Below are 13,037 nucleotides of genomic sequence, written 5' to 3' on the forward strand. Positions count from 1 at the left end.
TTGTGAGACTCTAACAAAATGATGTAATGAGATTGAATTGAAATTTCATCATCATGCCCTCGAGAGACGTTGCGCAACTGATACCATTTTCATTCTTCCATAGGAGCTCCCATAACCTGGGTAGCAGGTATCAGTCGGTATCAAGAACTCTGCAAGCAAACCGCACTTCTTGGGTTGGTCGAACAGAAGGTCAGGTTGACCCGCCTAAGGGAATTTACCCGTGGAGCAAAGCCCTAAGCTCTCAAATGGATGAATTTCGGCAGGTCACCCAAAGAAGCAACTTGACCACATTCGCAGGTCTTGGCAAATATACGCTGCTCCGCTAGGGAGGTCACATGCCTGCCACTTGAGCAGGGTGAGATGAGGGATCAGCATGAGGAAAGGGCATGTTTGAAGTAGTACCTAAGTCGACTGTTTGGCGGTACTATGTAATCCCAGCGCGGTGCAGAACTCGTGAAGTGTCGGTTCAGTCTCACTGAAGATGCCAATCTACGAAGGTCTCTCGGCTAGAGTTGCGAGTAAGATGTTGCCACGACTGTCGACTCTCGGCGAGTGGGTGCGATGTTTTAGTATCGCCGAAGGTGGTTATCGGGTGTAGTTCGGAGCGAAGCATTCAAATAGAGTTTGGGACGGGCGCCAGGATTGACGGTCTCTCATTTTATTTCGCGACGGAGAGGTCCGGAATTGGGACGAAGTCGTCCGGGATATTTGATGAACGGGATCGAGAGCGGTATGAGGGCCTAGGCTGGTCTAAACGCGACCTCTCAGCTGGAGAGAGCACACTTGGGGGCACCGGACCACGAATCTGCAAGACGTGCAGCAAGCCCAGCTGTACAGGCCCGTTGTAGACAAGGGGTATGCAGAGCAGAGCAGCTACTATTGAGGATAGCAGGTTGCACTAATCAGTAAGCTAGTGCTTCCACCAGATGATGTCGTCGTGCTTTGGCACTGGGGTTGGGCGCGATTCCATTCCAACTTGCGCGTCACGAACATGTTGGCGCGCGACAATGGGAAACAGACGAAGAGTGCGTCGAAACGGCGTAAGCAGTGGTGGCCACAAGGAGAGAGGGCCACAGACGGCTACCATTGTCAATTGTCGCACAAATGGTGGCAGTGAATCGAGCCCTGTCCGACGCTCAGGGGAGCGGTTCTGTCCGGTGGGGTGTGTCTGTCTCCCAGGGCTCGGCTGGCCTATGGCCGCACATGTCTTCGCAGCGAGTCGAGGCTAATTTCCTTCGTCAGCCGAGCAGGGGTCCAAGAGGGAACGATCTGACAATGGCAGCATGGGGACTGGCGCCAACGTGTGGAGGATTTGAGATTTCTGGTAGGGTGGCGCCGATGAGGTTTGATAGGGCGGCCGAAAGCGGTTTGGCTTGTCAACCATCGACGCTAAGGTGGTGAGTCCGGTGGGTGAATAGCGAAGCGTTCCAGAGTGGGAAATTGGCAGTGTTCATCGACGAGATCGAGGTCGCACAGATCCATCATCCATCCTTGGTCCCGATGCCAGATGAGCGCCCGCGCTTTTGTGTGCTGGGTTTCTTTTTTGTTTTTAATCGAGCAGGAGGCATGCAAAAGTACAGCGACACGTTGGCATGGCATTTTGGATGACGCGCATGAATGGCTGCCCAGCCGGCTGGTGTCTGAGCCGACTCTTCAGGATCGCCCCCGACAAGTTGACAAGATATAGTCATGATACCGACGTTTTCGAAAGAGATGCGCAAGAGCCGCGCGGACGTGGGTGCTGGCTCTGCTGGCTCGTGGGCAATCACGAAAGGATTGCGTCAGTGGGGGATTTTGGGTTTCTCATTGCATTTCTCGCTCGGGTGATAAGGCAAGCACGTTGATGTCACTCGGTAGGCTTGGTGCCGTGTGGCTGCCGTCGTCCGTGTAGCCGGAGAAAGGGCGTGGAAGGGAACCAAGACGTTGAACGGCGCATGATGGCCGGTGGTGGTCGGGGAGGACGCCGAGGCCCGTGGGAGAGGAGAAAGAGTTGGGCTGTCCAAACACACCCGAGTTCAAGTGGGTGCGATGTGGCTCAGCCCGCAGCGGTACATACATAGTATTGCTATTCTCAGTCCAAGTTCTTGGGGAGTAGGGGACCCTGCAAAACTGCGACAAGGCCTGCAGCGGGAGAGGGCCAGAGACCAGATTTTGGGCGGTGCAAAACCTGGAATGTCGACCCAGCGGCTTCTGTCTGCTGGGATCGGCTGCAACTCTGCCGGCGGCGGTTGGCAGGGCTTGGTGGGACCGCGGTGTTTCCGGTAAGGAACAGCCTTGAATCATGGCAGAGCGAAATAGGAAATGCGATTTGTGAGAGGTAAAGTAAAGTCGGTGTAACGATGACCAAACACGACCAGCCAAACGCGTCGAGCAAAACAAGCGACGGGTACTGGTGCAGCAAGCATAGAGAACAGACTTTGACGGTCCGGAGGAGCGAAAGGCAGCTCCAGACGGGAGGGAGCCAAGACGGGGGCGAGGGAGAGGTCTGGACCTACACTATCTACACGTACCTACCTACAGTAAACTTTGGGCAGAGGAGGGATGCCTAGGCCAGTCCGAGCAGAGGAAAAAAAAACAAAAAACACAGGTACTACGTAGAAAGAAAAAGAGAAGGCAGTCGGCACTGCCCACAACCCGACAAGGTCGAATCGTGAAGGAGGTTTCCAGTTGCAGAAACCGCGGCCAATCACTAGCGTGCCATGCAGCTCTCAGCCGACCCACTCACCCTCGACTGGCCAGCGACTGCCCACCGATGCTCGATGGCCCCACCTTGTGGCCAGTGCTCTGCCGTTCGCAGGCCCAGGAAGTGGCCAGGGAGCTCTTGACTCTGGAAGAAAGTCTCTTGTCAACCTCCTCCAAATCAGCTAGCCCCTGTCTGGCCCAAAGGAGGGGAGGGGCACGTACCGTACGTCGGCATGAATTGGCGCTGCGCGTGTTCTGCGTCATAGTTTATCTGCACATTGGCTGGCATTGCTGTTCCAACCCTGTTCAGCGGCCGTCGCGTGTGTCCTGCCGACGGCTTAACCTGGAACACACCACTCCCGCGCCCTGTTTCTCCTTTGCTTGCGCCGCCCAGTTCGACCTGGGTCGTTCTTTGCAGGAGAACGCACGCTGAACTCAGCTGGTGTGTGCGTGCGTGAGTGTGTGGGATACATAGTAATTGCGTTGGAAGGGGGATGGAACGAAGAGACAGGCCCAGTCTAGGCCACGCCGAGCCGGGGGTCCTGAATAGGTACTATGTAGATTTTCTGGTGGCCTCTTCTTTTTCAGAATTTTCCCATCTCAAGTCTGCGGGAGGGGACCCTCGAAAATAAGAATAAGGGACGAGGAAGGCCCCTCCTCGATCCAAGGGTCCTCGTCTCATGGATAGAGACTCGCTCCAAAGCCAGGTATCACGGGCCTTTCTGCCACATAGTTTCTTTGAAAACCCTCCTGTTCACACTTCTGCTTGGCGCCCATCATTCTCCACCGGGATCTGCCTTATTACATCGTGCCCGACCTCCTTCGACGGGCATCCTCCCTCTGGCAATACTTGATCTTTGACCCAAACATCCTCGATCGCAGGAACAACAGCACCCACAAGCAGCAGCACCGACCGTCGAAAACAGGAGGCTAACGCAGCCCCTAGCGCTGTCTTGTGGCGTCACCTCCTTTCAGCACGGCAAGCAACCGAGACATTGGGAGACGCGCCCAATTTCCCAATCGTCACGTCACTGCTGCTTTCTCTTCCCTTCCCGCCTTGCACCACGCATCAGGCCAAGCATTTTTGCACCAAGTAATTGCACCACGCTGCTGGACAGCTGCACCGCACCGCACCCACCTTGACCTCACCACCTCGACCTCGTTACCTCAGAGCTCTGGGCAACTGGTCGCTTGTGTCACTGTTCGACTAAAAGGAAACCCTTCCAACTTAGCGCGAACCCATCGTCTCATTTCCCAACTCCCGGTTTGTCGACTACGTACATATCATCCCGCGCACCTCCCCCCTCCCTTTTTCCCATCCAGTCTTCTTCCCCTGTCCCTGAACTCTCTTTTGCCGTTCACGGCCCTCTCTCGCCTGTCTCTCCACGACACGACCCTCGACTCGACTTGCTTCCCTGTTTAATACCCGACTTGGCCCCAGGGACCCCCACCACACACGACCTGCTCCCTTGACCCTCCGACTTTTCTTCATTTTCTTTGGCAACCATTTTTACCAACAATACCATAACGACCTGAAGGCGTTTCAATTCGCCTCATCGCCGCCATGTCGGGTCTCGAAGATGTGCAGAGCGGCCAGGGCAACAGAGGCGAGGCTCTCGACGATAAGTCGGGTAGCACCATCTCTGGCCTGGTCAGCACGCTGGCTGTTTGCGCCCCCATCGCCGTTGTCTACATGGTCATCTTCCTCATCCTTCGTCGGAGCCAACGTCGTTTCTATGCGCCGCGAACCTATCTCGGCAGTTTGCGCGAAAGGTCGGTTTGATGAGTGTTTTTGCACGGTCTGGAGACTGACTATCTTGCAGCGAACGGTCGCCGAGTCTGCCCAGTGGTATCTTCAACTGGTTCAGCCACTTTTGGAAGATACCCGACATTTACGCCCTCAAGCACCAGTCTCTTGATTCGTATCTGTTCCTCCGATTCCTCCGTATCTGCGCCACCATCTGCTTGGTCGGCCTTGTCATGACATGGCCTGTATTGTTCCCTGTCAATGCTACCGGCGGAGGCACTGCCCAGCAGCTCGACATCCTGACTTACAGCAACATCGATGTCACAGTCTCATCCGGTATTAACCGCTTGTACGCCCACGCGCTCCTCGGCTGGCTTTTCTACGGCTTTGTCATGTACTTGATCATGCGGGAGTGCATCTTCTACATCAACTTACGCCAGGCCTTCTTGCTTTCGCCTACCTACGCCAAACGCATCTCGTCGCGCACTGTTCTCTTCACTTCGGTCCCCGAAGCCTACCTGGATGAGGCCAAGTTCAAGAAGCTCTTCAGCGACTCTATCAAGAGAGTTTGGATCACTGGTGACACTGAGAAGTTGGATGAGCTCGTCGAGGAGCGTGACAAGGTTGCTATGAAGCTCGAGAAGGCCCAGGTCAAGCTTATCAAGTTGGCCAACGCTGCTCGTCTCAAGGCTGCCAAGAACGGCGCCTCTGCCGAGAAGGCCCCAACTGCTCAAGACACTGAGTCTGCGGATGCCTCTGCTCGCTGGATCCCCCAAAAGAAGCGCCCGACCCACCGCCTCGGCCTGCTGGGTCTCGTTGGCAAAAAGGTTGACACCATCGAGTGGTGCCGCTCCGAGCTTCAGCGTTTGATTCCCGAGGTTGAAGCTGGTCAGGCTGCCTACCGTTCTGGACAGGCCAAAAAGATCCCGGCTGTGTTCGCCGAGTTCTTTACCCAGTCTGACGCCCAGGCTGCTTTCCAGGTCACCACCCACCACCAGGCTCTTCAGATGACCCCCAAGTACATTGGAATCAAGCCTAATGAAGTCATCTGGAAGTCCCTCAGAGTATCTTGGTGGCAGAGGGTTGTCCGCCGGTATGCTGTCATTGCTTTCATCGCCGCCCTCATCATCTTCTGGGCCGTTCCGGTTACCCTGGTCGGTATCATCTCGCAAGTTTCTTACCTGGAGACTATTTCCTTCCTCACTTGGCTCCAGAAGATCCCCGATGTCATCATGGGAGTCGTGTCTGGTCTGCTTCCCAGTGTTGCTTTGGCAGTTCTCATGTCCTTGGTACCCGTCATCATGCGCCTTTGCGCCAAGCTCTCTGGCGAGCCCTCCGACTCTCGCGTCGAACTTTTTACCCAGAACGCCTACTACTGGTTCCAATTGATCCAGGTCTTCCTGATCACAACCATTTCCGGATCGGCCGTCGCTACGATCAAGGCAATCGCCGACAACCCGGGTTCCATCTTCGGCACTTTGTCCACAGCGTTGCCCAAGTCTTCTAGTTTCTACATCAGCTATTTCATTGTTCAAGGTATCACACTTGCGACTGGCGTCTTGACTCAAGTTGTCGCGTTCGCCATTTTCACGGCTGTGCTCAAGTTCCTCACCAACACGCCTAGAGCTCTGTACCAGAAGTGGTCCACGCTTGCGGCTATCTCTTGGGGAAGCGTACTCCCTGTCTATACGACCATTGCGGTTATCAGTAAGTCATTTTAAAGCGTCTATACGAGTCATCCGACTAACATCGTGCCAGGCATTACCTATGCTATTATCGCCCCCCTGATGCTGTTCTTCTCGACCTTGGGCATGGGGTTGTTTTACCTTTCTTACCGCTACAACATCCTGTTCGTTACCGACACCAAGATCGATACTCGCGGTCTGCTGTACCCTCGCGCCCTCAAGCAACTCTTTGCTGGTGTTTACCTGGCCGAGATTTGCTTGATTGGTCTCTTCGCCGTCTCGGTTGCCATTGGACCTCTTGTTCTCATGGTCGTCTTCCTCATCTTCTCTGTCCTGTTCCACCTTACTCTGAACAGTGTCCTGGACCCTCTTATGTACACACTCCCCAGAACCTTGCAGGTGGAGGAAGAGTCCTTGAACGCCGACATCGAGGCAATCGACCGCAAGGATTCCGGCCGAGGCGTTTCAGAGGAGCAGAACGGCGACTCGAGCAACTTCTTCAAGAAGATCCCCAACGTCAAGAACTTTGCTCCTGGTGGCGAGGAAAACAGTGTGGAGAAGGGCGGGAACATCGTCACGCGATTCCTCAAGCCTTGGATCTTTGCCGATTACCTTACGCTCCGCCAACTGGTTCCCCACAACGCTGCCAGCATCGATGAAATGTACCCCGGTACCATTCAAGACAATGCCTACTTCCCTCCTTCGGTTTCTAGCTTGCCTCCTCTCCTTTGGATCCCCGAAGACTCTGCTGGAGTTTCCAAGTCCGAGATCGCCCAGACGAGCAAGATCATCCCTATCACGGATGAAGGTTGCCAGTTGGACGAGAAGAACAAGCTCGTATGGGACTCGGAGGGCGCAAGACCCCCTATCTGGGATGAGAAGGTTTATTACTAAAGCGTATGCTTTACCCGTCACCTGTACACCATTGATACCCCTGGGAGTCTGAGCTCTCACTATTATAACCATGGGGAAAGCCCCGTTGGCGTTAGCCTTTTTTCTATGTAGTCTTAAATGATAATCATGCACCGATACCCAATTTCCACTTCGTTACCTTCGCATCATCAGACCTGGGGGCCTTGATACATGTCAAAGGGCGTTATCAGTCGACATTCTGTGCTATACCCAGCAACATCCACATTGAACTGAATTCGTACTTCGTCGGCCGGCTAGTTTGGTAGAAATAGAGTCAGTAGGACAGCAGCGAGTTGAGAGTCGGAATGCGGCGCGCAACTGCCAAACCACCGTGTTGGCAGGGCAGAACCGACCTGGCAACTGCCGTGTCGCTTGGTTCCAACTTAGGAAGTTGCCAGCAGACTCAACCATTGCAGACCAACCTGTGATCGGGACATAGCAATCGCATCCAAGAAGCTCTCCCCCTCTCTCGTTCTTTCCCGATAAGCAAAGAATGCGCCAACGCCCATCATAAGCCCCACCTTCTGCCTAACCAGCCTTTTCCTTCAACAACACCAACCTGAAGCCATTCAACTGATACAACACAACAAACTGGTTAGGTTTCTTCCGCAGCGCGATACCTATACCCGCATACCAAGTTTCATTTGACCTACCTGCATGTTTGTGCAGACAAAAATAAGAATGAAGTCTCAGCATCGAAGCGACGATGATTGAGAGGCCTTTAAAAATGGCCGATTCCGCGTCATTGGCGACTGCCGCGGGAAGTCATCGCGAAGTGGAGATGGGGGAAACAACCACGGCCACAGCTACTGGCTCACCTGTGGCAGGTCCGTGTCCAAGTCAAAGCCTCAAGGAGATCGATAGCCGCTTCGTTATGCGCACCCCACCTACCTAGGCCTCCACCTCTCACATCCCCGCACTCCTCTTTTCACGGACGCGGCGCCGCGAACTCGCGCCCCCAATCCCTGCCCCAGCGGCAGCTTGCGACTCCAACAACCAAATCGTCATTCGGTACCTTCGAACGGTATCCCGTCACCACCCAGCAATCGCCGACCGCGAAAACGCGACTGTCATGTCTCGTCGCGTCGATTCAACGCACCCAAAGGCAGGCTTCACATCCAACTATGGCCGAGGCCCTACTGGGCCTGGCGCCCTCATACGGTGACGCGCCCAGCAACAAGTCGTCGGTTTCGCATCCCGATGACCTCTCGGCCCAGCTCCGTCGCGACCTCGAAACTAAAAAGACACCCACACGTTGCGAACACGTCTCCACCACACTCGAAGTGCCATCGACAGTCGAGTTCACAATTTCTGAGAGCGATGGAGATGCGCAAGAAAACATTGATCCCACCCTGGGTGGCGTCCGGACACAAGTCAACGAAGGCCAGCCTGTGAAGATTGTGCGCGCCTACGAGACAATCATCAGCCAACCACACGACAACCCAGTGCTGCAGAGAGCTGTGGCGAAAAACATTGTTGGACTTTTGTCGACGGCCGACAAGAGTACGTGGGTGGTTCGAGAGGTCTCGCGCGGCCAGTATGGTTGGACCTTCACCTACATTTGCAAGGACTCTGTGGCCATGTGGAACCGGCAGAACGGGAAGACGGCTACCAAGGCTCTCATTGGAGACTACAGCCAGAAGGAGCTGGACCCCATCATCTCAGGTAATAATTCCAAGTAGTGGGCGGCAGCAGCACATATTAACCAAGTTCCAGGCCGGCCAGCGTTCGACTGCCGCGGCAACCTCATAATCGCCTTTTCCAAGAACTCGCGGACAATCGTTATCAAATACGAACACACACCGTTTCATAAGACCGTCGGTGAGATGATTGAACATTTCCGGCCGCTTCCTCCGGCCGCACCGCCAGCCCCCTTGATACCCACTGGCGACAAGCCAAAGAAGACGAAGACGCCGAGGAAGAGGAAGAGGAAGAGCGAGGCGCACGGCGATGGTACACCCACTCAGCTAAAGAAAAAGAGGAAGGAAAAGCCGGAAACTGCGGTCGGCGGCGATGCCGCGCAAGACGAGGAAGTTAACAGCAACGGTCAAACAACAGCCACTGTCCCCACCAAGGCGGATGCTGCTGTGCAGAGCGGCGTTCATTCACACGCAGTCCTGAACGTTCCTCCTGCCGAAGCAGTTCGACGACGTGAAGTTGCCATCAGACTTCTTAGCGACAGTGGTCTGGACCCAGAGAGTCTCTCTACGGAGCAATTCAGCATCTTTGCCAACCAGTCCCCGGATCTCCAGCGAGAGTCGCTTTCCATGTTGGTCAAGTACGGCGCCGAGAGGCTTCGAATCGTGCATCCCAGCGATGCCACCGCAGCAACCTCAACAAACGCATCCCCCACGTCTCAACAAGCCGCAGCTGAAGCAGAGGATGAAAACTCAGGGGCGACGTCGGGATCCTCCGCCCCCGCAAAGAAGAAGCGGCCACGGAAGTCCAGACCGGCGGCTGGTGGTGACGAGGAAGAGGAGTTGATTCCTGCGCCTCCAGGCACACCATTAAAGCAAATCTCAAGAGGTTCCTGCATTGCTTGCAGAAGGGGCAAGGCCAAGGTAAGTCGAGCTTCTTTCGTGTGAAGTCCACAGAGTCTAACTCAAACTAGTGCGATCGAGCCAAACCGACTTGCTCTTCATGTGAAGAACAGAATACCGAGTGCCAGTACCCCCTGGTTATAAGAAAACAGGCGACCAAGAAGGAGGAAGAGAACTCATCAGCTCAGGCGGAGAATGGCGATGGTGAAGCTGAAGCAGAGCTGGAGCTAGAGCCTGAAGCCGCTCCGGAGTCTCGTCTGGAAACCCAAGAGCAGGAACCCGATGACATTGAAACTATCGACTACACATCGAACATGCCGGTTGCTAACATGCTTACTCCTGCCCGCGAGCCCCCTCGCCAGGACTACTTCAACTCTGGCCACAACGAACTGACGTTCACTCAAGACTCTTCCAACGATTTGGGCATGTCTCATGACGTGACCTTATATCCAGAACCTTCTGCCAGCGTGAGTTACACGGAACAACCGAGAACAACCACGAGTTACGCGCAGCCTTCTTCTCTTACTGAGACAGCGACCTATACTCAGCCAACTGCGGAGACGGGGGATTATACTCAACCAACCAACGACGAAAACATTGGTTACTTACAAACAGCCGAGGCCGGCGATTTCAATTACCCTCAGCCTGAAGTCAAAAGTCCTCCTGCGACAGAAAGCCCTACGACGCGGCGCAGCTTGCCATCCGAGCAGCCGCAGCAGTCTACAGCCGAACCCTCTGTCCCAGTCCCGAGTTACACGCGGAATTGGCACCGTATGTCACCTCCCAAGGCGACAAACACGGTGTCGCCCACCATGGCAGCGCGACAGCGTCGATCACGGAAGTCAGGTCAAACCACTACATCAACTACCGTCGCTCTGCAACCGGCTTCCTATGACAACAGGCAACAGACTGCAACCCACCCCGTTATGCATCATCAACAGCAGCAGCAGCAACACCAGCCTTCTCCCACACAACAAGTATCTCGATTGGCTCAGACTACCACACCCGCGCAAGTCTCGCCATTTCAAGCTCCAGTGCAAACGGCTCGGACTAAGAGTCGAGCTGGTCATCGAGCATCAACCCGTACACCCCTCAGCAAGCAACGGGCTACTTCCTCTCAACCCATTGCCCAGCCGGTTACTCAAGGAACCATGAATACTAATGCATTCAACGATACTCACTCTTCGAGCAACGCAGCCAACTACAATACCTACAATACGAAGTATTCCAACGCGAGCATCACCACAACAGACGCAAATGCGAAACTCGCGTATCAGCCTAACACGGCACAGACAACCTCTTCACACACGTCGAATTTTCCATCCTACGACTACGGCCGAGGCGACACCACGTCCCAGAACAGGAATCTATCTTACACCCCAAACAATAACCCACGGTCCGGACAACTGTACAACGCCCAATCCCAAACTCGTAATACCCAGTCCTACAGCAACAACAACAATACCGATACATCAACTGCGAACCCCTACGCTCAATCATCGTTGGCAGCATCACAACAGGCTTCTACGCTGCCTTCGTTCAACTCGCGAGCTTCAGCGAAAAGCAGTCAAACTAGGTCGTCCACGAGGCCCGAAGACCAGCAGCAGCCACAGCAGCCACAACAGCCGCAGTCCTACGGCTCGTACTCCTCCCAGACGCAGCAGCAGCCTCACCAGCCGGACCAACACAACTGGTATGGTTTCGGCTCGGGTACTACTACCTCGTTCACGCCGGCCAATGTTTCTGGAGGGTACGCAACTAGAGACAACGCTCCCACTAACCACGGAGCTAGCTCGAGGGGTTTCAACCAGGCATACCAGCAACAGCAGCATCATAGTTCTGTCACCATGCCGGGCCACAACTATGCCGAGGGCGATAGTGACATTTACGAGCTGCTGAAGAACTCTATCCACGGCCCTGGCCAATGAGTGAGAGGGCGTGCGGGTCGTTTTGAGTTTTTTTCTTGTACGCATGTTGAGTGTACATACAATGCCGGTCTTATTAGGGAGTTTACATTCTATAAGGAAGCAGAGGATAGTCGGAGATGACCCGTACAGCAGGTGGGCATCGATTCATGTCCACAGGTTTTGAACATTGCGGATGTTGATGTGAAGGTAGCTTATGGGCTCACCTCAACGTACCCTGTATTTTAATTCATTTCAGGCTGTGGGTGGCATCCCGCGGCCGGCCGGCTTGCGCAAGAACAAATGAATGATGACTAATTCTACTTAGAACACTGCTTTATGTGTCGCAAAAGGGAGTGGTGAGTTTGGACCTGGTGGTGTTCTCGTAATGCTCCTGTTTGTACAACCGAGCCCTGCTATAAAATGACCTGGCAGGCGGTGTAGTCGTCCGCATACTACCATCTGCTGTTGTGCTCTTACCCCTGGCCTCAGATGCTATCATTTTGTAGAAAATGACATGCCGTCAACGGCACTTTTTCGCCCGAGGCAGCTGTCACCTCTGCGGGAAAGAGATGATCGGCAGGGGCTAACGGCCATGTCTATTCATTTCTGGTGGTTCATCAGGAACCTTTCAATGAAACGGAAGGGGATTTTGCTGCACCAATGCTATGCCCTATAGGTCGATTCTGTCTGGTCTTGTTTTGGCGGTTCTGCCGGGTGGCTCATCATGCCCCATCTCCTAACAGAAGATGGAACAACCACGGGGTTACCTTCTCGTCCGTTACCTTCCTTCCGCGACCAAAGGAGCAGTGTCCCACAGGACAGTTGGGGCTTGCTGTAGATTCCATACCTCCAAGCCGCAAGGTAACGCTCACCTGACTTCACGCCGAGAAATGCACTTTTCGTAGTCTATTGATTACAGGCGGAAAATACATGAAGCAGCGCAAGAACTGGGGTAATCCTGGAGGGCGGCAGCTTGTGAATGAAATAGTCTACAGAGTGTCATAGTTGCCAATGATTTGCATCCGGGAGGAGGGAAGGTCGGCCAGCGGCGGCAAGCGATAGAGTTGAGAGCGAAACATGGCCTCAGTGGAAGGGGAGACCCAGACTGTGGGACACGGGCTTCCGGGAGGTCTGGATCGAGAAGCTCCTTATAGTTAGATTGGACGTGTTTGTCATGTGGGCCGACGATGCAACCCAAACGGCCGCCCACAGGGCTCCGTGAAGAGTCCTGGACTACTCCCATCCTCTCTTGGTTAAATAGAGTACCTTACTCTCCTGGTGTTGAGTCTTGGCTACTATACCGGACCCTCACTGCGAGATTGTCCACAAAGTAGCTGGGGCTCATACGGATAATCGAGATTCTGTGCTAACTTGGCGTCTTTGGCCTTTCTGGTCCCTCTGGGCTCCAAGTAGGCAGGCCGCATACCAGGTGCCGCCAAGTACAAGAGGCGGAATATAAAGGAAAGATAACACAGGGCATGGGATCGGACCACCACATTCTTAACTCCATGGACAGTTTTGCAGGAGACCACGGAGATTGGCAGATCTAACAAAGGATTAGAAA

General features: G+C 54.3%; 3 protein-coding genes across 3 annotated transcripts; all 3 read left to right on the forward strand.

Annotated features, from left to right (window-relative positions):
- Positions 1-4,246: 4,246 nt before the first annotated feature.
- ColSpa_05912 (uncharacterized protein) lies at positions 4,247-7,008 on the forward strand (the record flags this gene model as incomplete). The annotated part of the gene is made up of 3 exons (XM_049272124.1): positions 4,247-4,455; positions 4,506-6,136; positions 6,188-7,008. 3 exons carry the CDS (start codon positions 4,247-4,249, stop codon positions 7,006-7,008), a joined length of 2,661 nt encoding a protein of 886 aa, XP_049128081.1.
- A 1,142-nt stretch (positions 7,009-8,150) lies between these two features.
- On the forward strand, positions 8,151-10,461 carry ColSpa_05913 (uncharacterized protein; the record flags this gene model as incomplete). Its single annotated transcript, XM_049272125.1, is given in 4 exon segments — positions 8,151-8,691; positions 8,743-9,587; positions 9,680-10,337; positions 10,355-10,461. The coding sequence occupies 4 exon segments, from the start codon at positions 8,151-8,153 to the stop codon at positions 10,459-10,461; spliced, it is 2,151 nt and encodes a 716-aa protein (XP_049128082.1).
- A 256-nt stretch (positions 10,462-10,717) lies between these two features.
- Positions 10,718-11,494, forward strand: ColSpa_05914 (uncharacterized protein; the record flags this gene model as incomplete). The annotated part of the gene is made up of 1 exon (XM_049272126.1): positions 10,718-11,494. The coding sequence occupies one exon, from the start codon at positions 10,718-10,720 to the stop codon at positions 11,492-11,494; it is 777 nt and encodes a 258-aa protein (XP_049128083.1).
- Positions 11,495-13,037: the final 1,543 nt, after the last annotated feature.

The sequence above is a fragment of the Colletotrichum spaethianum genome (assembly GCF_022836535.1).
Source record: "Colletotrichum spaethianum MAFF 239500 DNA, contig13, whole genome shotgun sequence".
NCBI classification, from domain to species: domain Eukaryota; kingdom Fungi; phylum Ascomycota; class Sordariomycetes; order Glomerellales; family Glomerellaceae; genus Colletotrichum; species Colletotrichum spaethianum.